We start from the raw sequence: 25552 nt of genomic DNA, 5'->3' as shown, positions 1-25552 counted from the left end.
AGACAAATAACACTCGATGATTACCTTCTTTTGGGGAGACACTTTTGTTGGAGTGTTTTCTGTAGCTTGCTTTTTCTTTCCTGGAGTCTTCTTTGATGGTCCTGTCGGTGGCTTCTCCTTTGCTGGCTTCTTGGGGCTGCTTTTCTTTTGTTTGATGGCAGCGGCTTTAGCTTTGGTTGGCGACTCCTCTTTGGTTCCGTTTGTTTTCTTATCAAACTTGTCGCCTCCCCCCTCGCGTTGGCCTGCAAGAATAGACGCGACCATGCCTCCCAATTTTTCACGGGGAGGAATTTCTGATGCCCCACTTTCTTTCTTGGATATCTCCCCCTCCAACACCTGGGCGAGCTTGCTCTCCATCCTGTTCCCATTTGTTGATGCATTGCTCCCAAAGAGATGAGACTGGCCAGCAGGCTTTGAGGAGCTCTGCTTCGCTTTCAGTCCCTTGTGTTCTCCGTCAGTGGTGTTTAACTCTGCGTTATTCTCCACAGGCTCGGTCTCATGTTTCTTCAAAGCTTGAGTTGAATCTTTTGATGAAACATCAGCCCATTTTTCATTAGACCAGTGTGATCGGTATTCAAAAGAGGAAGTGTGTTTAAATGAGGTTTCTTTGCTGCCAGTCAGTGGACTTAGAAGATTGGCTTTTCTAGACCTAACAGGTGAGGTTTGAGGACTTCCTTCGCCTGTTACTGCGTGTGTTTCAAAGGCCTGCTGCTTTACAATGGACGCAAGGTTCGACAAAGGAGACTTCAATCTCTCCCACTTATCGTCCTCGGGTTTGGACGGGCTCTGATGGGAACTCTGAAACTTCGATCCCTCTGTAACTGTGGTTCCTTTAGTCTTTGGGGATCCTTGTGAGATTTTCCTCTGAGCAGACGGGGTTTGATGAGGAGGATGTGACGGCTGTTGCCATGCTGGATTCACAACCGTGTTGGAGTACAGCACTGCTGTTTTGCCTGGTCCAGATACCTGATGGATCTGTGCATTGGCAGAGGCTGTCAAGGCTGATGATAGAGCTCCTTTAGAGGGACTGTTCTTGGTTATGGCTGTGCTGTTGTTTTTAACCGGTTTGACACTATGGGCATGTTGATTGCCCTTCATCAGACAGGATGGCTTCTTTCCTCCTGAGGCCAGATGTTCTCCTTGGTCGATTATAGATATAAACTCCTGCTTTGCAAAACTCTGGAATTCATCCACAAAAGCACCTTTCCCATCTTTGCCCCGTAGAGTTGAAGCCAGAATGGGGCTCGCCACGCCTACATAAGTTCCAGGGATGTTTTTGATGTCTTGTGATGATCCCTTACCCCAAGTTGGTTTGGGCTCTGGGATCTGGTGGTTCTGAGGCCTTTTTATTTGCTTTTGGTGGGATCCATTTCGATGGGTGTTGGGTAAGATAGGGTATTGCACAGCTGGGCTGTAAGTGGTGGAGTGAGTCCTCTTTGAGTTAAGAAAATCTCTCTGATTTGACTCATTATTGTGAGGCTCAATCGTAACTGAAGGGTCATTTAGGCATTTTGGACGTTTTGATTTAGCAGACAAATCGAGAGGAACATCTCTTGGTTCAGCTGAGCAACAAGTACCATCCTCTGAAGCAGAGGGGGATGTTTTAAGGGAACCCATGGCGGTCTTGTCTATGCCGTTTCCTTTCTCTACATGGTTCAGCAGTCTGCTCTGAGAGGTGATGCTGGCCAGTGCAGAGCCACAGCAAATGGCAGCCGTGGGCGACAGTGTGTAGCAGGTGGGTGCAGCAGACGTTAATGACGGGTGCTGCAGCGGTAGGGCAATGGCTGGTGATGCTACCACTGACGCTAAAGACTTATGCTCTACCATAGATTTGGTATTCTTAGTGGATGAATGGTTGGCTTTTAGTTTTGCCATCGATGTTCCTGCTTTCTTCTCTGCAGCCGGAGTCCGGCCCACAGAGAACGAGTAGGGATAGGTCCGCATGAGAGGTGTTCCTCCGACACCTGAGCTTTGAGGCTGGATTTCTTTCTGAAACTGACTGGCTGTGGCTTCTCTCAACACTGTAATCTGACCTAATGCTGGTGGAAGAGTAATTTTACAAAGTGGGGAGGAAAAATTGGTGGAAGGAAGGAAGGCAACAGGCTGGACTGGCTTGAACATGGCTGAGCACTGAAACCCAGGCGGGACACTTTGCACAGATTGTGTTTGTGAAAGTGATTTCTTAGTAGTTGTCATGTTGCTGTGACAGGGGTTTAGTGAGTCCTCCCGGCTGACTTTGATGCCACTTGACCACTGAGGCGCGGGGAAGACCGCAGCTCCATCAGCCTTGACTTTAGGAGCCTCTGGCCTTTTGTCTGCTCTCTTCTCTGAGCTTGTGAGAGCTGAGCCGGACGTTGGTACATTGTTGGGCTGTTGAGGTGGAGAAAGCTCAGGGCTGTGGTTGTAATTGCTAGTGTCCAGACAGGCTTGTGCTGTCTTACAGTCTGTAGTTGGAGTGGTCTTGTTTTGCTGACTGAGGGTAACATCTCCTCGAAACTCAAGGGGGAGCGTCTGGGGGGGATTTCCCACCATACTAGCAGACGCTTTATTTGGAGCACTGATCTCTCTGCTCACCGTGCCTCCATCCCCTACATTCATTAGTGTAGGATCCACCTGAGTAATAAGAGAAGTTCATTAGGGCAGTGTTAATTAGATAGGAGGAAAGGATGATCTAATCTAGTAATCTTACAATGAAAAAATAAATACCTGCATAGGTGTTTCTTTAACACAACATGCCTCAATGGTAGCTGAGTCCTCCAGGTGAGAGTCTTCCTTGAAATACAGTGATGTGCTGCAAAACAAACAGGAAAAAAAGAACACTTAATGTGATCACCTTCAGTGCTACTGGGACTTTCATTTGAGACTTAAGACCAGTTCTGCGTCGTGTTAAATGATTCAGAGTCACCAACGTTGGGAAATTGAAAGCTTCCTTTCTTTGAGACAGGGCTGGGAGGCCAGATGTGTTACAATTTCCGCAGAGCGGGGAGACAATTCAGGGTAGCAGAGAGAAGTGAGGCAAACTGAAGAACAATGTGCTGTTCCCTTTGGTTTGATTTGTTCACCACGGGGAGTACTAACAATTTATCAGCAGTGATCGATCTGGAATGTGAATGATCTTTGGCAAAAAATAAGGTAATCAGGGAGAGAGATGAGACTTCATTCATTAGTTGTAAATTGGACAAATAATGAGACTACAACACCAAGAGGAGACACGTAAAAGGCCCCATTTATCACCTCTGCTCAGATTGTTTGCAGGAGTTCATGTTATTTCCCATGTTTACGTTAAGTCTTCAATTCTGGTTTTGTTTGCAAATGTCCCTTTGAGGCGATAATGAGACTGCCCTATTAAATGATTCCAACAGCTTCAACTCCTCTGCAGATATCATACCCTGTTCTATAGCATACAAAATATTACAGGAAGAGAAATATCAAAAGAGACTGTTCTCTTTTTCAAGCAGTGATATCCTGCTGTCACAGATATTCAAACTGCTAACTACAAGTGTTCTCCATGCTGCTCTTTGAAGAAAAATGAACCCGGTAGAAGAAGAAAAAATTGATGAGATTGTAGCAAGACCAAAAAAAGGTTGATGACTTTTCAATTAGGAACCCTTTTTAACAGTCACAGGACCCTTTCTTACAACCTGTGACCCACAGGTCTGTGCCATGTGAGCCGGTTCAGCAATCCCTCCATGAGGCAGATCAGCTGTGACTGCTCAAATGATCCTTTATTAGTAAGCGGCTGCCTTGATGTGTTACATTCAGATTGAGATGTACACACCAGAGGAAGGGGGGTGACTGCAAGGTGTTGAAAGTTTTCTTACTTTTCCTTACAAATTACAAAGCCAGCCTATTATCACCTTAAGAATATATCATGGATTAAAGGACTTATGTCTCAGCAGGATGCAGAAAAACTGGTCCATGCATTTATCTTTAGCAGACTAGACTACTGTAACGGGGTCTTCATAGGACTCCCTAAAAAGTCCATCAGACTGCTGCAGCTCATACAGAATGCTGCTGCTCGAGTCCTAACAAGGACAAAAAAAGTAGACCACATCACTCCAGTTCTTAGATCTCTACACTGGCTTCCTGTCTGTCAGAGAATAGACTTTAAAATCCTGCTGATGGTTTATAAAGCACTGAATGGTTAGGCCCAAAATACATTGCTGATCTGCTACTACTTTATGAACCACCTCGACCTCTGAGGTCATCAGGTACTGGTCTGCTTTCAGTCCCGAGAGTCAGAACGAAACATGGGGAAGCAGCGTTTAGTCAATATGCACCACATATCTGGAACACACTCCCTGAAAGCTGTAGGTCTGCTCCAACTCTCACCTCTTTTAAATCAAAGACTAATACTTTTGTATTTGCCACTGCCTTCCTATCTTAGCTTATTTTAACTCACTTTAAATTAAAAATTTAATGTAATTTTTAATGTATTTCTAATTTTCCTTTTCTTTTCTGTTTTATTATATTTGTCATTTTAATTGTGTTATTTTATGCCTGTCTGAATGTTTCCACTGCTTTTAATGTTTTAATGTAAAGCGCATTGAGTTGCTCTGGTGTATGAAATGTGCTATACAAATAAAGCTGCCTTGCCTTGCCTTGCCTTACTTTCTGCAGGAATATCAAAGGATGGTTAAGTTTCTATGATAACAATAAAGGAACCTACTTCAGTTCAATGATGTTTTAACTAGGGGGCCATGCAGTTTGAATGCTCATCGTTCATGTTAAATAAAACATTACATCCCTCCAACCTTCTCTGTTGAAAACTTGCACAAAATACATTTCCATTTCCATGTATCTCCTTCTCAAAACAACGCCAATCATGCACACCATGATGATGAATAATAAATAAAGTGATAATCTGAAAACAAACATTAGATATACTCTCGTATACACCGGCGACACACGCCAGGCAGCTCCTGGTATGTGGGCAGAGGTGAGCGCAGGCGAGCGCATCTGCAAGTAAATGAGACGACTACAAACAGGCAGCAGGCATAAAAAAAATCTATGTCAAAGCTTCACCCTGGAGCCAGTGAAACATAACGAATTTGATGCACATAATGACTGACACGCCAATCTCTGCTGGAATCTGCGAGTACGGCCATGCAGATAGATAGCGCTCGGTGCAAGGAGGGTCTGCATTCATTACCGTGTACAACAGTTCGCTTACAGCTAGTTTGTCTTTGTGCTGCGATCAAAACCGGGTCTACTCCGCTGCTACATGGGAATCCATCCGCTCTGATGTAGGCCAATGCATGCATGCTGTAGTCCGCAAAACACACCGTGGGCAGCAAAGTGAAGCCTGACATTACCGTAAAGGACAAAACAGCCATCAATTCTATACTGGAGACTTACTTCAACAACACGATCAGCTCTCTGTCCACAAAGGGCACACGTCCCACATGCATGCTGTGGCAGTGGTGCACTTTGAAAACAATGTGCTTTTCTGTGTTAGAAACATCAGCACGGAAAAACTCTGGAGAGCTCCGGGTCGCTCTCGCTGCTGGAGATGGCGAGCAGTCACCACAATGAGAGCATGGCAGCAGGCTCTCAGGTGATGCAGCCCGGATTCCTCTCAGAACTACAAAACCAAGCATTGGTTAAAAAAAATAATAATAATTGGAGATGGAGGACAGATGTTAGGGCGTGTAGCCTATATGTGACGGGACCACTTCCACCATGGTGTGGCTGCAGGGAGACAATGTGGCAGTGTATCACATCTCCCCCCCCCCCCCCCCCCCCGATAAGGTAAGTCAACATCAATGCAAAAAGCTACACACAAAACACAAGTTGGACCCAAACAAAACAAACACCATCAGCAGCTTACAAAAAAAAGTCAGCTGTGGGTGTTTTTTGTTTCCTGCAAACAATCAATTGCACTGATAACACAGAAAAGGGGGCTGCTCTGAGTTGCATACAGAAAAAGTAGCAACTAAAAAGACAGGCAGGGTGAGCTAACTTCACATACACTGTCCAGCTGGAGAGGCTACACAAAAAAAAGAAGGCAAACATATAAAACTCCACTGACCACCTCCACCTCCTCTGCGCAGCGGAGTCTCCGCGGAGCCCGTCTCGCACCGCTCCACTGCCGGTTGTTAAAACATGTCGAGGCGGGCTCTTGTGAATGATCCCACGGCCACAGCTGACGTGAAGTGCCCCAATCTCTTGCATCGGCCCTCCGCTTGGACTGACTAAACCACTCCGGCGATGTTATAAAAATGACCCCACCGAGCCTCTCCTCTCCTTTAAAAAGACTCCCTCTCTCCCTCTCTGAAAGGCTGAATAATAATCCCCGAGCTAACAAGCAGGCGAGATGAGAAAGATGTCTAATGACACAAACAGTTACAAACCAGCTCGTCCAGATGGCATGTGAACGACGAACCAGGCACGGCTCGGATACGGCCGTGTCCAGCCTTTCGCCTCTGCCGACCGCGGCTGCTCACTAATCTCGACGGTTTTCGGTTCTAAAACTCCAGGGAGGGGAGGGAGGAGAGGGGCGGGAGGGAGAGAGGAAGAGGAGGGGAGGGGTGGTGGAGGAGGGGGGGTCGCCAAGACAGTCCGCTTCGTATCGCCAGCCTCCAGTCTGGTGGGAGAGTGAGAGAGGGGCAGAAGGGTGCTCTGTGACAACATGGGAGATGTAGTGCACGGCTATCCACGCCCAGGATTAGACGCTGGAGAGGCTGGGAGGGGTGAGGACTGCAGGTACCAGCATGCAACGCGGGCTCCAGCCGCTCAAGGGGAATGGAGAGGGAAGGTGGAGGGGGGGAGTGAGGGGTCGCGACCAAAGAGTGTAACGGTGCGCTAAACTGAAAAAGCTTATCAGGGTAACGAAGTAATAAAGTGTGTTTCCTTAAACCAAAAGGAGGCTCCGAGTATCACTGAGCGGATATTTGAGTCTCAGGTCAATTAACAGAGTCAGGCCACAGGGTGATGGCTGCTGAGAGGAATTACCAAAAATGTAAGAGAGAGAAAAAAGAAGTAAAAGACAGAGTGGGAGAGGTTCGGGTCTGTTGCAGGAGAATTCACCGAGGAAGAGAGCGTCGGGCTGCTGGAGGCTGTGAGCTGCAGGCTGCTGCTGCTGCAGCTTCAGGAAGAAGATGGGGGAAACACTAATCCCTCCTCTACTGGTGTGTGGAGGATTTCAAAACACTAAACTAGCCATAGACATGCTATCTTTCAATAACAAGTTTCGGTCATTTGAGTGGATGCCATTACAGTAGAACTTCATTAACACCTGCTTGGGGTTCAGTTTCAGATTTTAAAAAGGCCCAGGAAACACAGAACAAATGCACATAAGTAACAATACTTTGTTTTATAAAATCTTTGTTCTTTGTTAGGTCAGTCTATGATCTAACCTGTATGCCTATTTCCACTACACGGTACAAACGACAAGCAATACAAGCTAATTAGTGCACGCAGCTGCACATTCCCCAAATTTTAAACTAACTCACAAAAAACACACAATCAACCCACAATGCAAAATGCAACACATGCAGAAATGTGACAACTCCACACAGCTAGACTCATGTTGAACACCCTCATCTCAGTCTTCATGACTGACTGTAACACACTTATATCCCACCTGTACTGAGACAAATAGAAGCACGTTTGTCAGGCTTTCCATGGTTTGTCCAGGCCTCAGGTTTTTACAGGATGAACACATTTAGTCAGCAGGGCAAATCATCAGTCTAACAAAGAGTGCAGTGGCATCTTCTCTTCACTGTCATTCATTTCTTGCAGTGCAGTGTGTCAAAATCACACTTCCTGTTGGTATCAGGTCAGGTTTTTACTGGATTTAGACACATGGAGCTGAGCTGCAAGAAAACTACAATCTAGTCATAAGGACTGTTTTTTTTTTTTAAAAAGTACATTTTAATTTCAGCCTTTAACTCTGTTTATATTTACACAATATCAAGACACCATTTCTATAAGACAACACCAACTTCAGCCTCTACGGGAATAGTCTCATGTTCAATAGAGTAAAGGACAGACACCCTTCATGGTATAAAACAATACAAAGTACTGTGGAGGTAAAAGAGCTCCAAAAGGACCTACACAATTAACATCTCCCAGTTGTAGTGACACCTTCACATCATTACCACCAGAATAAAATCCACTTCTATATTCAACTTCTCTTCAAACAAGTACATCATTGGCGTTTTGCATATAGCTTAAATGCTGTAAACAAACAAACAAACCTCTCATGTGAGCTGAGAAGAAAATACCAGGACCAAGAGTTCATATTTGAAGTTGTAAGATGAGTGACAGCACATCTGCAACTTCCAATCACACAAAGGCAAACAGACAAAAGTTTGTAGCATCAAATGTGTCTTTTCTGCACTCTCTGATTCTCCCTCAAAGATAAAACAGCCACGGGATGTTTAGCTCTGTTATTCCATAATCACATTTGGACACAGTGTTTGAGCAGCACAGGTTACTCTGCTCTGTAATTAGGCCACTTGTCTTACCTGAATCCTGAAAGCAGCGCAGGCCTGCTGTTTACAAGGGTATCCACTCCTCTAGGCCAACAAATTTCCTACTTTTCTCAACACTTGTGGTGGTGAGGAAATGACCGTTCACTCACAGACACACAAACACTCAGAGGAGCGAGGCTGACATCGTCGTGAAACTGAAAAGAGTTTGTTTACCACCGTGCACGACCCGTGTCGGTGCAGGACAACGATCCTGTCCGTCCGCAGAGAGCAGTCCGTGTCTGAACGAGCTCTAACTATTTCGCTGCTTGTCTATCGCGGAGAGGATCGGTGTGTGTGTGTGTGTGAGAGAGAGAGAGAGAGAGAGAGAGAGAGAGAGAGAGAGAGAGAGAGAGAGAGAGAGAGAGAGAGAGAGAGAGCCTGTAACATGCCCTTCGCCATTCGCTCAGTAATGGCTGCGTGCAGGCAGCCAAATCGTTGACAGATGGCCAAACGTGAAATTGGGAAACCAGAAAACGCCGATCAGTTATGAAAAAGAGGAACGATGTGGGGATCCGTGTCGGCGTGGAGAAGCGGGAGTAGCACAAAGTGGGCAGCTGACACATCGCATTGTGTCTGAGCCGGGGGTAACCCGGAGACCTCAACGACCGCGCAGGAGCAGCTATCCCGGTAGTGACCGGCTGCTCGGGGCTTCACCAATTATAGAGACGAGTTTGCTTCGCAGGCTCCTGTGTGTGAAGCTGTGGGGTTACACTAAAACTTGTTATGCGTGCATTTATAAACCCTCGTGAGCAGGGATGTGGTGTTCCGCACATGCACTATATGACAACTGCGATAGCACACATGAAGGCACGTTGTTTATTTCGAAGGCCTGGTTCTTTTTTTAAGAGAATGTCGCCTTCAAAGTGAGCTTACATGCTCATTTATCTGGGAGTCATATTGGAGATTATCGACCCTGTTTAGGCCGCCATGGTTTACGGCGACGAGGATGTCCCGTCTAAGTTGGTGGTTCACCTGGTCAATACTGAATGTCGAGGCTGGGAGGCGGCGGGGGGTTGAACGCTGAGTGAAAAATCAAGCGCATTATTCTTCCATCTTGGTGTAAGTAATGAATTATTCTGCCACAAATAAACGCAGCCAGGATGGCAGCCGATCACAGGAACAGAGGAGGGTGATGTTCTTGTTTGCCAGGTTAATGGATGGCCCGATGCGCCGTCCACATGATGTTAAATATGTGTCTGAAATGGAAACGCATCACTTCGTGTATAGTTACCGTGTCAGCGTTTGGATAGCCTACCGCATCCACAGCAGCCACGCATGGACAGCAGACCCCAAGTATGTCATCTCGATACACAACTTGGCTGTCCATACATGTGACACGATCCTACATAATGCCGAGGGAGAACAGCGAGACGCCACCGCAACTACTGTAGCTCCTGCATGACACCGACAACTCGAAAATACAGATATCCAGGTCAAAGTTTGGCAGAGTTTTACTCGCCCTCAATAGCGTTGTGCAATGCCCCCTTTAATGCCCCCTGCTCGCCCGTAACGCCTTTGTTATTAGTAATCGCATGGTATTGCACCGTCTTACCTTGCGCTCCGAGCTGTCTACAGCCACAAAGCCTGCACACAGCGCAACAAGCTATTGTTGTCTGTACGGAGTCTTCCGTGTGGGGCCAGGGATGTGATTTTCAAGTAGAATGAATACAGTATGCAATTTTGGCTTGTCCTCGCGATCTTCCCTTATTGCCAGTTTTCGGTCTGCAGCAGCTGGAGATGAAAATCGCGCACCCTGGGTCCTAGCGCCGGGTAAAGCCCTACAGGTGAATAACAAACACGCTGCTGCTCGCTGGGATTCAATCTTTAATTGCAGGGGACCTCACTGGAGTCAGATAAATATACACCTTACAACAGGCTGTCTCGCTTTTTTTTTACTCGTAAAGATTCAACAAGTATTAAACAGCCTGCGTACAGGACACTGTATGAAGGTGTGAATGATTTTTTGATTTTCCTCAACTTCCACTGACCACACATGAGTCCAGTTTAAGATGCTGATCTGCTCTAACACTGTGAGTTATTATCTGCAAACCACTGAAATGTTACGTCTTCAATACAATCCTGCACAGCCCAGTTCTCACACATACGCACGCACACAGCAAATTAATGTGACATCCAATGAGGTCAGCTGTGGTCACAAACATGAAACGTGTTTAAAATGAGGCGTTAAGGAAATGTGGTAAACTTATTGTTTTGTTAAAGTTAAAATGGACTGTTTACATTTGCATTTTATTACCAAGACCCATGAATGGACCTGCAGGGCACATATTCAGGGACAGGAAGTCAGGTGGGGACCAACAAAACCTGAGCCCCTGTTGAGATGACAGTCACCAACATTTCCTGTCTGATAGCCAAAGAATCCTCCTTTTTTAAATTCAAGACTGTAACTGAAACCAAATTTAGTCTGATTTTTTCTTCTTTTTTTGCTGCAGGTGCTTTGTAACAAAGTGATGTTTTTGAAGGTTAAGCAGTTTACCTGTTTGACAGCTGAGTAACTTTGTTTTCAGGAAATATAACCTGCATCACACACAGGTGTGTCTTGGTATGTTTCCTAATAGACCAGACAAGTAAATGTCTGCTATCAGCATGCCTGTCAACATTAGCTTCTTGCAGATACATTGGAATAAAGTCATCTATCAGCTTATACAGAACAATTCAGCAAAGATGAAAAAGCAAGGTTTTCATCTGGACAGCAAATATTTTCGGGAATTGGAAAACAACAACAACAACAACAACAACAACAACAACAACAACAACATATAAACACATGTACTAGCATGTGAATTTTCATCATGGAATAATCAACCGTGTGTAAATGTGAAAAAAGATAGCATGGTATCACTCACTGGTTTGTGGGCTTGTCTTGCAGCCAAGACGTCAGCCTGGCCATGATGTTTTCTTTAAGTCAGGGGCGACTGTTTCAGGATGAGAAGGTAAAGTTTGAGAGAAGGGAGAGGTTGGTAAATGACAAGTTTTCAAAGCAATACAGTCCATGCCTGTGGCTAACTCATTAACTGACTGAGCTTGTGGATCCTAGCAAGGTCCACGTGCCACATGGGATGTTTGAGTTAGAGGGAAAACTGTTTTTTTGTTTTTTAAAAAATATTTTTTATTACCATCTTCTTTCTTGTTTTAGTCTTTTACTATTGTGTCATCTTTTACTGCTTTACCTACTGCTGTTATTTTCTGTCTGTCTGTTCCTCTGTGAAGCACTTTGGGCTGCATGCTTGCATCTACGAAAGCGGCTGTATAAATTAAGTTGAGTTGAGTTAATGAAACAAACCAAGTAACTCGAAGTAAAGCAGCTGCCTCTTCACTACAGCTTGCCCTCTGTGGAGAAAAGGCACAGTAGTCTTGACCCTTGTATACAGGCTGCCAAAAATTAAATAAAAGTATGACAAACAATACACAAGCTAACAAGCCAGGTATGGTGAACATGACCACCAATACCTACTAATTAGTGTAAGCATTAGAATAAAATAAAACTAAGGTTTTACTCTCCAGATTGTGGGCGCAGGATTCTTAGATGGTCTGGAAATGCAAAAAAAAACTACAAAGCAATATTATTTGTCTCATTTTCCCATTCAAAAAATTCAAAAGGCACCCAAGACAAGGAGTTTGGAGGAGCCAATGTCCTTAAAAGTGACCACACCCTTAATTACACATAATTTATAAGACTTGATGTATTTTGAGCAGGCAGATCATATTGAAATCCAGCCCATGAACAATTGTCATGAGAGAGGGGCCTCTAGCTACAGAGACCAAAAGCAGTTTTTGTACGAAGCAAAGGGTGAGCATTTCAATATGGACCTTATTGAGGGCTGACTCTATTTTGGAGCCGTTGGCCTAGCGGTCTCACTGGCGCCCCATATACTGAGGCTAGTGTCCTCATTGCAGGGGACTCATGTTCGACTCCCGGCCATTACCATCTGCAGCATGTCTTCCCCAGCTCTCTTCCTATATTTCCTGTCTCTCTCCAGTTGTCCTATCGATAAAGGCAAAAATGCCAAAAAATATAACTTAAATAAAAAATAAAAAAAGACAATTAATATTGCTTTATAATTTTTTTACACTTCCAGACGATCCAAGAATCCTGCGCCCACAATCTGGAGAATAGAAGCCTAGTTTGTTTTATTCTAATGCTTGGAATAATTAATAGATATTGTTGGTCATGCTCACCATCACTCGTCGTTAGCTTGTGCAGTGTTTGTCATATGTTTTATTTATTTGTGGCAGCTTGTATGCCAAGGTCAAGATTGCTGTGCCTTTTCTCCACACAGTAGAGGGCGAGCTGTATTGAAAAGGTGGGGTTTTAGTCTGAGTTATTTGGTTTGTTTCATTAACTCAACTCAACTTTATCTATACAGCACCTTTCATCCACTAATGTTATTAGAAAGAGAACGGTTGGCTTTCAAGCTAGGGGATGCTCAGAAGTAAGGGGCTTCATTCGGGATTAATACCCTCAGTGTAAAGAGAGCACAGAGATAAAACAGCAACTGTAAAATCTCAAATGCGGGAAAAATATTGAAATAGTAGAAATGACGTGTGTATGTCTGTATGTATTGATATAATAATTAGAAGGGCATATTGATGTTTTAATTTGTAGAAGGTTCCTTTATTACCCCAAATGTATCAGATTGTTTCATCAGCCCACATCTTTCCCTTCTTCTATGGGGCAGAAGATGTCTGTGAAGGTCTAATTGATGAAATGTACATCATTTTTAGCTCATTTAGCCTGTATGCATTACACATTTTTGGTACACCATTTGTTTCACATCCAACAAGTGTAAACCTGTTTTGAAATATTGCATTTCTTTCTGTATTTTCCACTATTTTTTTTAATGCAAATAAATCAGACAAGGCATTTAAGATTCATAAAGTAATCTAACCTGCATGTCTTTATAATGTGAGGAGGAGGGGCTGGAATCAACAGAGAGAACGTGCAAGTATAGGAAGAACATGCAAACTTCTCAAAAAGGCTTCAGTCTGCTGAGAGTCAAAGCAAGAACCTTGTTGCTTTATGACGACAGTGCTGACCCTAACACCACCATCTAGAAGATGTAATAAAACAGATGTATGGAAGCCCACAGAGGGTCACCACAACAAAGTCTTTCTATATAAGTATTGACAAATGTGTTTTCCAACCTGCCTTGAACCAGTCTTGTTTCATTTGTTTAAGAAACCCATGTGGGTTGGTTATACTGTATAGTTGTTATAATATTTTGTGATGTGTCATACAGTATTTTGCTTGTTATTCATGGAGAGGAGAGTGTGTGTGGATTTGCTGAGAGGAAAGCTTTAGACTGGAGTTAGACAGCCTCTCTTTATTTCCTGTGTGAATGAAATTCTGAAGGTCAGGTGCAAAATAGAAAATGTCGCTGAAAAAGATAGAAAATGAGCAAAGGCAGAGATAAGGTCTGTGGCTTCATACATGAGGGAGTCATGATGTTTATGCAGAGGGAATATTGAAGTTTAAACATTTTAATTTGACTGTATGTATGTTCACCTCCAGCTGCCTTTATACTTTTTTGTTATCTCACATTCGGATTGTTCTGTTGTTTGTTTGCTCATGTAAAGTAAACAGATCAGATAGCTTTTCCTTGTTCTCTTGACAACATAGTGTACAAACCAAACAAAACAAACATGTTTCAATTATCAAAGGTGGAAGAAACACTGGAGCAAACACAATTAACACCAGTAACATAGAAAATGAATAAACCTGGCAGAACCAAGTTTCCATTGTTGAATTCTCCCAGATTTTTTAAAAAACAAACCTCTTGCAGAGAAACCCTGGCTGGACACTTCAGGCCATGATATCCTGATATATCATTAGAGGCTTGTTAAATTAGCATAAGACAGTGGTAAAATCACTGCTGTGAATGAGTTCAAGGCTCAGTTAAAGACTTGAGACCTAACCGTAGGTTGTGGGAATACATTAAAGAGGCAAGCATGGGCCAAACTTTGCTTGGACCACCTTCAGTGCAAAAAGTTTACAACACAGCAGGGTTGGTCTCCCTGATCAATAAAGGCTGAGCACTGCTCCCTGTGCCACAAGAGACAATACAGGAGCAGTTCACAGAAACACGAGACACGAAGACACAACAGAAAACTGAAGGCCAATGCAGACAATAGTCACAACTCAAGTACATTACTTACATACACAGTGGGGCAAAAAAATATTTAGTCAGCCACTGATTTTGCAAGTTCTCCCACTTAGAAAGATGAGAGAGGTCTGTAATTTTCATCAGAGGTACACTTCAACTATGAGAGACAAAATGAGAAAAAAAATCCAGGAAATCACATTGTAGGATTTTTAAAGAATTTATTTGTAAATTATGGTTGAAAATAAGTATTTGGTCAATAACAAAAGTTCAACTCAATACTTTGTAACACAACCCTTGTTGGCAATGACAGAGGTCAAACGTTTCCTGTAAGTCTTCACCAGGTTTGCAGGTGTTTGGGATCATTGTCATGTTCGAAGACCCAGCAACGTTCCATCTTCAATGCTCTCACTGATGGAAGGAGGTTTTGGCTTAAAATCTCACGATACATGGCCCTGTTCATTCTTCCCTTAACACAGATCAGTCGTCCTGTCCCGTTTGCAGAAAAACAGACCCAGAGCATGACGTTTCCACCCCCATGCTTCACAGTAGGTATGGTGTTCTTGGGATGCAACTCAGCATTCTTCTTCCATCAAACACAACGAGTTGAGTTTTTACCAAAAAGTTATATTTTGGTTTCATCTGACCACATGATATTCTCCCAATCCTCTTCTGGATCATCCATATGCTCTCTGGCAAACTTCAGACGGGCCCGGACATGTACTGGCTTAAGCAGGGGGACACGCCTTGCACAGCAGGATTTGAGTCCCTCTTAGTGTAGTGTGTTACTGATGGTAGCCTGTGTTACTTTGGTCCCAGCATCAGGTCCCTCCGTGTAGTTCTGGGATTTTTGCTCACCGTTCTCATGATCATTTTGACCCCACGGGATGAAATCTTGCGTGGGGCCCCAGATCGAGGGAGATTATCAATGGTCTTGTATGTCTTCCATTTTCTTACAATTGCTCCCACAGTTGATTTATTCACACCAACCTGCTTGCCTATTGTCGATTCACTTTCCCAGCCTGGTGCAGGTCGACAATTTTCTTCCTGGTGTCCTTCGACAGCTCTTTGGTCTTGGCCATGGTTGAGTTTGGTGTCTGACTGTTTGAGGCTGTGGACAGATGTCTTTTATACAGATAACGAGTTCAAACAGGTGCCATTAATACAGGTAACGAGTGGAGGACAGAAGAGCTTCTTAAAGAAGAAGTTACAGGTCTGTGAGAGCCAGAAATCTTGCTTGTTTGTGGGTGACCAAATACTTATTTTCCACCATAATTTACTAATAAATTCTTTAAAAATCCTACAATGTGATTTCCTGGATTTTTTTTCTCATTTTGTCTCTCATAGTTGAAGTGTACTTCTGACGAAAATTACAGACCTCTCTCATCTTTCTAAGTAGGATAACTTGCAAAATCAGTGGCTGACTAAATACTTTTTTGCCCCACTGTACCTTAGCATGCAGTGATGTGGTGCTGAAGCCATAAAGAGAGAGCAAAAATGAATTATTACTCATAACAATCGCAGTCACTGGAAATTCTACGGTCACTTGAAACACACAGACCTTTATAAAGGTCTACTTTTCTCTTATACAGCCATAGAGATTGCCTGTTTTCTTATCTGCATCTGAAATTTGTACCCACCTCCATATGATGAGGTGAATGTAATCTATAGAAAGTGATTGTGCAAAACCTCAGAAGCATCCCGCAACAATTCCCTTCAATTACTCTGGATTATCTAAGGCCCTCATTCTGAGAGATTTTCTGTGGAAATTTAGCACTTCCTAAGTGAGAAACAGACCGGTGGAAACTGTTGACAGTGAGGTCTGTGGATTATCCTGAGTAACTGGGACACTGCGGCTCACTTCTTCAAATTTGACTTTCAAACTTTTTAGCAGCACAAAGAAACTGTACTCACGCTCATTCTACAGAAGTGTTGTCAGAAGTGTCAGACAGGGATGTTTGAAAACATGAACTTCAATTAAAATGACCAGCACAGCCAGAAAACGTAAGAACTGATGGTGTCTGGCGAGAGCAGTCAGGACCAGAGAGAGTAGGATGGACACTCTGCGCAGTGTTTCCCACATGATACTTGGATGGGCCTCCAAAGTATATGTGCTGACCATCTTTCCATATTTCGTTTTTTATCCTTATGAGATTGCCACCTGCAATCAAAGATGATCACCCCCCACCGCTCTGTGTAAAGTGAGATGTCCGACACATGCTGCAGGTGATCAGAGAGAGAGGTCCTTAATTTAAGTGTGACATCTCATGTTAAATACAAATCCTCTCATTCCGCTGTTTGCAGTTATGTACAGCTGGTTGCTGTTGATGTTATTTAGCTCCATCTAAGGTTAGGTTCAGGGGCGTGTCCATAACTTTTTGACTAGGGTGGCCCAACTGAGGCTCTCACATAGGCAGGGGTGGCCAGTGCATTTACAAATAAATAACATTTACCCTTTTTATCTTCACAACCTACTTTCATTTAAGAATTAAACAGTTTTTATATTCCTTTTGACTTATAAAAAAAAAACATGACAAAGTGGCATAAATCAGAGCACTGTTGGCCTAGCAGTCCAAGTGCCCCACATACGGAGGTTGCAGTCCTCGTCACAGAGATCGCAGGTTCTTCCCCCGCTCTCTTCCAGCATTTCCTGTCTCTCTTCAGCTGTCCTATCAAATAAAGGCAAAAAGCCCAAAAATATAACTTAAAAAAAAAAGTGGCATAAATCCTGGAGTGGGATGGGGTGTGTGTGTGTGTGAAGGGGGGTCAACATAATTAAAATAAAAAAAATAAAGCAAATTAAATTAGTTTGTGAACACATGTAAATAAAAAATAACATAACCTAATATAAATATGTAGCATAATGTGTAAAGAAGATAATGTGTTTTAGCATTTTCAACATATTCCTGCACCTCCACTGCCCCAGGTACAGGGTCATTCAGTGGGAAACAAATTAGAAGATGCACATGAATGCAGCTAATAGAGATGACATGTGCTTTCTATGTTAACAATGGCTCTGCACACCAGCATTTCTGAAGGTCTATACAGTTATTGGACTTACAAGGGCATGCAAGAAGAGGGCCATCATTAAGGCCACAGGCTGTTAAACAGGAAACACTAAGTTTGAAGTCTCATTGTAGCTTCAATTTAGACACTAAGAGTTATTGTGGAGGGAGGGAAAGAAAGACGTGTCTATTCAAACAAAATACATTTTTCTGTCTCCATATAGAAGCTTTAGCGAGATCAGAAGTGGTTGTGGTTTGTACAGAAAGTCCCATTAAATCAAGCTAGTTTTTACATTATGTATGTGTGCTTTTTTTCAACTAAACAATAACATGATTTTCACCCTCGTTAATTGGCACCAGAATAACTAGTCAGTTTAAAAAGTGATCAATACTTTTATTAGTGTAGGCCCAAAATGCCAGTCACGTGTTGTCTGAACTGTTGCGCTTCTATCCACCACTAGCTGGAGCTCCTGGAGACTGCCACCATGCTGTAATGCTTAACCACCCAGTTGTAAACAAGCACATTTGACTGAGGGCATCCCGAGGGCATCTCCATGTCTACTGTGTCTGGTTAAACTGGCATATAACCACTGAAGAGGCACAATCGTAACCAGCTCAGTAACGTGGAAGTTAACCTACAAGGAGGACCTAAGGCGTGCTCAATGTTGACTGTGTTTGTTTTCTTACCTTTAGACCAGTAGATTAGTCAGAATTTGAATCTATGTTGAAACAACTAGGACAGTAGTCGCTTTGAAATACCTGTAGTTTATAGTAAATTAGCGTTGTCTTACCTTTTAGTCATTGGAATTGTGTTTTTTTGGGGGCCTTCAGTGGATCAAATGTATTACAATACTGGAGTATGATTGATGATGAATAATGTTGACACATCCTCATACTTTACTTTTGATGTCTTTTTTAATTTGATTCATTTTACAATCCAGTTTCCTTTTCAGAAACTTTCTGAACACACAAAAACCCCAGGTCAATTTGGCTGTTAAGGTGCATTTTGGCCAAGAGTTCCGGGGTCTTTTAGTCCCCAGAACTACCTTCCCAAGAACTAAAAGGTTCCTGTGCCCCCATTGTTGTCTGCGTTTCGACCGGGGGCTGAAGTACTGGGTAGATTGTGCAAATCAGGCCAGTGACATATGGAGAAAAAAAATTATATTAAATAATATTTTGAAAACTTAATAAAAAACTAAACTAGTTCTCTGCATTCCCAGGAACTCCCTCTGTGTTTCAACAACTGTGTAAACTCCACAAACACCTCTTTACCTCTGAACTAAATTTAGACCCTGGTTCCTCCGGTCGAAACGCATGTTGTTCAGGGGTGAAGTCCCTAGTTCCGGGGTAAAGTTCCTGCGGTCGAAAAACGCCTTATGTGACATAGGGGCATCAGGGCTTTTGCCTCCAGAGCTCCAGCAACTGTCTCAATGAGGGCAATATACTCAGAATAAAGTGATCCCTTTTTAATAAAATATAGTAAATGTTATGACTGGTTAGTGAAATTGAAGTCCTATGTTGTAAACTGGCTTTTTTTATCCTGCTGCAATTCACCATGATATGAATCATATCAATTTGAGGAAGCATAATGGCTGACACACACATATGTCAATCATAGAGCTGAATAATAACAATCAATTTTGGTTAGAAAATATATCATTATCCAACATAATATTAGTGTTTCTAACAGTAACAGACACATGTACAAAGAAAGTCTGCACTGCACACTTTATACAGGAGGGTAAGATGATTGACTGAAGCTCTAATGATCCAAAACTCAATGATTAATTCAGACACCTGAAACTGCTTTGACTGGGAAATCTGAACGTGATCATGTCGTTTGTTTCCAACAAGTATCAAAGTTCACAGTGTCTGCAATCTCCACAAAGTCCATGTTTAAATGTGTGATGTCTTCTGCTTCACCAGGGGGAAACTTTAACATCCTGTTTAACACTATTCAACTGATGGACAGACAAGAAATTACAACCTCAGCAGGAGCTCACAAAGGCAACAAGTGGAACACGGCCAGTACATATGGATGAAAGAAGTGCACAATTGAAAGCGTTTTCTAAAAGGGAGATGACATTTCAGAACATTTTAGGAGGATGAAAAGGGGTTGAACATGTTTGTTTGGACTTCAAGGACATACACGATATGTTTTTGTCCAAAAGTATTGAATGTTGTTAAAATGACTTTGTGTATCAGAGCAATTTAAACTGGCAGTGGTTTTCTGAAAGTTTTGTCTTCCCTTTCATGCACCTCGAGGTAAAAATAACATTTCCTTTTTTTTTTGACACAACTTTTCTTCTAGACAGGAAGCTTTATGTTAAAGTCCTGTGCTTCAGCTTTGAGGCCATTTTATTGAGTTCTGGTGGGGCCTTCATAGAACCTCCCATCTAACCTCTACTGTTGTCTGTCTATTGCTTTGTTTGTCTGATTATTTCTGCATATGTATTTTGTTTCTATCTTGCTTGTTTTTATTGTTTTGTGCCTGTGAAGCACTTTGTAACCGAGCGTTTTAAAAGTGCTATATAAATACATTTTACTTACTTACTTACCATGTGAGATTCACTAGTACAAAAAATGTACAAATAGATACAGTACAATACAACACATTACAATATGCTAGGTACACTACAAACATATGATTTGATACAGTACAATATGCTAAAATAACACAATACTATACAAATAACACCATATATGGTACGAAACACAATGATGAATAAATATGAAATTTTAAATACAATACACTACAGTGATACAACAATACAATACCATATGGTATGATCATAGACTGTATAAATAATGGACGTAGTATCCGTGACGTCACCCATCTGTTTCTGAAATGCTGTTTTGAAGCCAATAGTCACCATATTGGTAATGCTGCACTCAATCTAACTTCTGTTGAGCTAGTATGATGTAAAGAGGCAGGCTTTGTGCCTCCTCACCAACAGCTACAGTGTTCCCACCTGTCAATCAAGTCAGCCTACACACGTCTTTTGTACCAGGCTGTAAACATGTTTATTTCTGCTGTAAAGATCGTCTTTTTTGAATTTCTGTGTATGTGGTTTCCGGTACTTCTGGAGCCAGCCTCAAGCGGACACGCGAGAAACTGCAGTTTTTAACACTTCCACATTGGCTTCAATTCTTGCCGCTTGGGTATGATACACTCTGTGGTGATATGATATGATACGGTTCAATACAATACAGAAAAATATGACACATGGTACACTACAATGATGTGTTACAATATGAAAAACTAAAATACACAGCAATATGGTACAAAAGGATATAAACACTGTGACGATAAGATGAAATTCCATACAATGTATGGAACTAGGATTAAGGGATGTTCTGAAGTGACTCATTTTCTAGTTGTTTAAACGGAGATTTATATTCTGACAAAACAACTAGTCTGAAGATAATAGAACAGATCAAATTGAGCACTAGTTACAGTCTTCAACACCTCTAAACACGTGTTCAGAGTCTGAGGGTAAACGATGTTAGCTTGCATGGTGTGGTCAGCATTAGCAGAGTTAGAACCACCAGCCTTTGGTCCTCTTTGCAAGTCTCCGTCCTCATGCCTGTGCTGCTCACACATTGCTCTGGTCGAGTGGTTATATGTCAGTTTAACCAAACACAGCCTACTTACAGCTTAATCTCTATTTTCTACATTAAACTGTGACTCAAACTGCACCAAGCAACACAATGCCATCTGTCATCTGTGCTTGTTCACCTCTGGGGCATTATGGCAGTAGACATTAATCGGAGCAAACGCCCTGACTAGTAGCAGGTTGCCTACACTGATTCAAGCAGCCATCCCCTCAGAAATATCTCCTCTCTTTGAACAAAGTGCTGCTCAACATACTGTATTTCAGCTCCAACTCCAACATGAAACCAACAGCTTCAGTAATCATGTTTTCATGTTCAGAGCATGGAGCAGAATATGAATATGGCCAATATGACGAGCACAGACATCACTGTTATGATTACGGTTAGGGTTAGGGTTATGATTAGGGTTGTGATTAGGTTTAGGGTTAGGGTTCGTGTTAGGATTTGGGTTAGGGTTATGATTAGGGTTAGGGTTAGGGATAGGGTTGTGATTAGGGTTAGGGATAGGGTTGTGATTAGGGTTAGGGTTAGTGTTAGGATTAGGGTTAGGGTTAGTGTTAAGATTAGGGTTAGGGTTAGGGTTAGGATTAGGGTAAGGGTTAGTGTTAGGATTAGGGTTAGGATTAGGATTTGGGTTAGGATAAGGGTTAGGATTAGGGTTAGGGTTAGGATTAGGGTTAGGGTTAGGGTTATGATTAGGGTTAGGGATAGGGTTGTGATTAGGCTTAGGGTTAATGTTAGTGTTAGGGTTAGGGTTAGGGTTAGGGTTAGGATTAGGATTAGGGTTAGGGTTGTGATTAGGGTTAGGGTTAGGGTTAGGGTTAGGATTAGGGTTAGGGTTAGTGTTAGGGTTAGGATTAGGGTTAGGGTTAAGGTTAGGATTAGGGTTAGGGTTAGGATTAGGGTTAGGGATAGGGTTGTGATTAGGGTTAGGGATAGGGTTGTGATTAGGGTTAGGGTTAGGGTTAGGGTTAGGATTAGGGTTAGGGTTAGTGTTAGGGTTAGGATTAGGGTTAGGGTTAGGGTTGTGATTAGGGTTAGGGATAGGGTTGTGATTAGGGTTAGGGTTAGGGTTAGGGTTAGGATTAGGGTTAGGGTTAGGGTTAGGGTTAGGATTAGGGTTAGGGTTAGGGTTAAGATTAGGGTTAGGGTTAGGGTTAGGATTAGGGTTAGGGTTAGGATTAGGGTTAGGGTTAGGATTAGGGTTAGGGTTGTGATTAGGGTTAGGGATAGGGTTGTGATTAGGGTTAGGGTTAATGTTAGTGTTAGACTTAGGATTAGGGTTAGGGTTAGGATTAGGGTTATGATTAGGGTTAGGATTAGGGTTAGGCTTAGGATTAGGGTTAGGGTTGTGATTAGGGTTAGGGTTATTGTTAGGGTTAGGATTAGGGTTAGGGTTAGGGTTAGGGTTAGGGTAAGGGTTGTGATTAGGGTTAGGATTAGGGTTAGGGTTAGGGTTATGATTAGGGTTATGGGGTTAGTATTAGGGTTATGATTAGGGTTAGGATTAGGGTTAGGGTTATGATTAGGGTTATGGGGTTAGGATTAGGGTTAGGGTTAGGGTTATGATTAGGGTTATGGGGTTAGGATTAGGGTTAGGGTTAGGGTTAGGATTAGGGTTAGGGTTAGGGTTAGGATTAGGGTTAGGGTTAGGGTTAGGATTAGGGTTAGGGTTAGGGTTAGGATTAGGGTTAGGGTTAGGGTTGGGATTAGGGTTAGGGTTAGGGTTAGGGTTAGGATTAGGGTTAGGGTTAGGGTTAGGATTACGGTTAGGGTTAGGGTTAGGGTTAGGATTAGGGTTAGGGTTAGGATTAGGGTTAGGGTTAGGGTTAGGGTTAGGATTAGGGTTAGGGTTAGGGTTAGGATTAGGGTTAGGGTTAGGGTTAGGATTAGGGTCAGGGTTGTGATTAGGGTTAGGATTAGGGTTAGGGTTAGGGTTTAGGGTTAGGATTAGGGTTAGGGTTAGAACCAGAACTAAACTTTGGCAAACCAAACCAGAACCGAACCAGAACCAAACTCAAGCAAACCGAACCAGAACCGAACCAGAACCGAACCAAACCAGAACCGAACTTGAGTTAACAGAACCAGAACCTTACTCAAGCAAACCGAACCAGAACCGAACCAGAACCGAACCAGAACCGAACCAGAACCGAACCAGAACCGAACCAGAACCAAACTCAAGCAAACCGAACCAGAACCGAACCAGAACCGAACCAGAACCGAACTTGAGTTAACAGAACCAGAACCTTACTCAAGCAAACCGAACCAGAACCGAACCAGAACCAGAACCGAACCAGAACCGAACCGAACTCGAGTTAACAGAACCAGAACCAGAACCAAACTCAAGCAGACAGAACCAGAACCAAACTCAAGCAAAAAGAACCAGAACCAAGTCAAGCAAACAGAACCAGAACCAACTCAAGCAAACAGAACAAGAACCTTACTCAAGCAAACAGAACCAGAACCGAACCAGACCGAACCAGAACCGAATAAGAACCGAACCAGAACCGAACCGAACCAGAACTGAACCAGAACCGAACTCGAGTTAACAGAACCAGAACCAAACTCAAGCAACCAGAACCAGAACCAAACTCAAGCAAACAGAACCAGAACCTTACTCAAGCAAACAGAACCAGAACCTTACTCAAGCAAACAGAACCAGAACCTTACTCAAGCATACAGAACCAGAACCAAGTCAAGCAAACAGAACCAGAACCTTTCTCAAGCAAACAGAACCAGAACCAGAACAAAACTCAAGTAAACAGAACCAGAACCAAGTCAAGCAAACAGAACCAGAACCAAGTCAAGCAAACAGAACCAGAACCAAACTCAAGCAAACAGAACCAGAACCAAACTCAAGCAAACAGAACCAGAACCAAGTCAAGCAAACAGAACCAGAACAAAACTCAAGCAAACAGAACCAGAACCAAACTCAAACAAACAGAACCAGAACCAAACTCAGGCAAACAGATCCAGAGGCGGAACCAAACTTGAGCAAACATTATTAATGTCCTCAGTGCAGGTTGGCATTGAGAAAAATCAGATGCCTCAGCTTGGATGGGCTGATCCGATTTCTCCTCTCAGAATTTGCCTTGTCTTTGAGAAGAACCCTCTCAGAAGGAACAGATGAAGCCACGATACACAGCCTCCTCTCCATCACCAACATCCTATATCCTCACACATGATTGGCCACATGGCCGCTATGCTGACCAAAGCCGCAGCTTTTGATCATGACACATCACTAATGTGCTTAATCTGTGTTACAGTTATGAGGTGGTCCTTGGACAATTTTCTCACCTGTAAGGGGTCCCTGGATCCAAAAAGTTTGAGAACCCCTGCAATATAACACAATACGATACGACACAGTATGATATGATCCGATACGGTAACTATACGGTATAATACCATATGAGACAATATGAGACAATATGATATGATACGATATGAATTGATACGGTATGATACAATACGATATGATACAATATTACACAATACGATATGATTCGATATTATACAATACAATACAATACGATACGATAAATTACAATACAATACGATGAAGCACAGTATGCTATGGTACGATACACTTAATGTACAAATTCTATAAAAAGCTGGGCTACATGACTTTTATCTTGCATTTCTTTTTGACCAGGCAAGTAAATAGTCATAACATTAACGACTAACATACCTCATTTATTTCATGTCTGCTAATTTATTTTAAGTTTAAATATTTACGTAACTGCTCCCTGGCCTCAAAAACACATCCTATACTGTATGTCCGCTGAACTCAGAGCCAGTGGCATGGATCTAGCACGGTGACTCTGATCCTGCCCATTTATGAATCTGCCTTGTCTGTTAACACTGGCCTGCAGTGTTAGAGCCAGGATCAGGGAGAAAACAAGCTCTGGCTGCCTCTCAAGGTGTGCTATTGTATCCCACATGATAAACAGATGCAGCTGTCATCCCCACATTTTTCCAACGCACGCCTTACTGCCCTTCCCTCACTGGCACCTAAGGAAGCTGGAGCGCTCCAGTCAAAGTGGCTAAAAATGGAAAGATGGTGCTGAGGAAGGAGGGGAGAGTCTTTGTCGCTGATATCAAACCCACCACCGGTAAAATATGGAGAGTTTGACATTTAGAGACACTTTGAGGAGGTCTAGAGAAGTTGCTTAATTAATGCTCCAACAGTAACAAACACTCACAGCCAACAAGTTTAGTGAAAGAGGAATACATAAACTAAGCCTGAATATCTCAAAGACAAACTTGGCGGGAGAGCTGTGAGTGTGAGGCCTCCTATTCAGTTTTGAACTCTTAAACATTTGATTTAAATGCACAG

At 42.8% G+C, this 25552-nt stretch overlaps 1 protein-coding gene across 11 annotated transcripts in view; it reads right to left on the bottom strand.

The window, feature by feature from the left end:
• bcorl1 (BCL6 corepressor-like 1) overlaps positions 1 to 25552 on the bottom strand; it is a 43669-nt gene that overhangs the window by 14385 nt on the left and 3732 nt on the right. For 2 of the 11 annotated variants that reach the window (XM_034689848.1, XM_034689849.1), the window contains exons 2-4: positions 11342 to 11410; positions 2707 to 2791; positions 25 to 2613 (exon numbers count right to left, since the gene is read on the bottom strand). In XM_034689848.1, the coding sequence (XP_034545739.1) occupies positions 25 to 2613; positions 2707 to 2791; positions 11342 to 11385 (2718 nt within the window). In that variant the 5' untranslated portion in view covers positions 11386 to 11410. Of the gene's footprint in view, positions 1 to 24; positions 2614 to 2706; positions 2792 to 6031; positions 6629 to 7585; positions 7604 to 8471; positions 8771 to 10029; positions 10196 to 11341; positions 11411 to 25552 lie in introns of those variants that run through there. The other 9 variants (XM_034689858.1, XM_034689852.1, XM_034689851.1 and 6 more) reach the window with 9 other exon arrangements.

This window comes from Notolabrus celidotus, chromosome 8 (genome assembly GCF_009762535.1).
Source record: "Notolabrus celidotus isolate fNotCel1 chromosome 8, fNotCel1.pri, whole genome shotgun sequence".
In the NCBI taxonomy this organism is placed as follows: domain Eukaryota; kingdom Metazoa; phylum Chordata; class Actinopteri; order Labriformes; family Labridae; genus Notolabrus; species Notolabrus celidotus.
The sequence above is the reverse complement of the archived record's forward strand: the minus strand, read 5'-3'. Positions and strand labels throughout refer to the sequence as shown.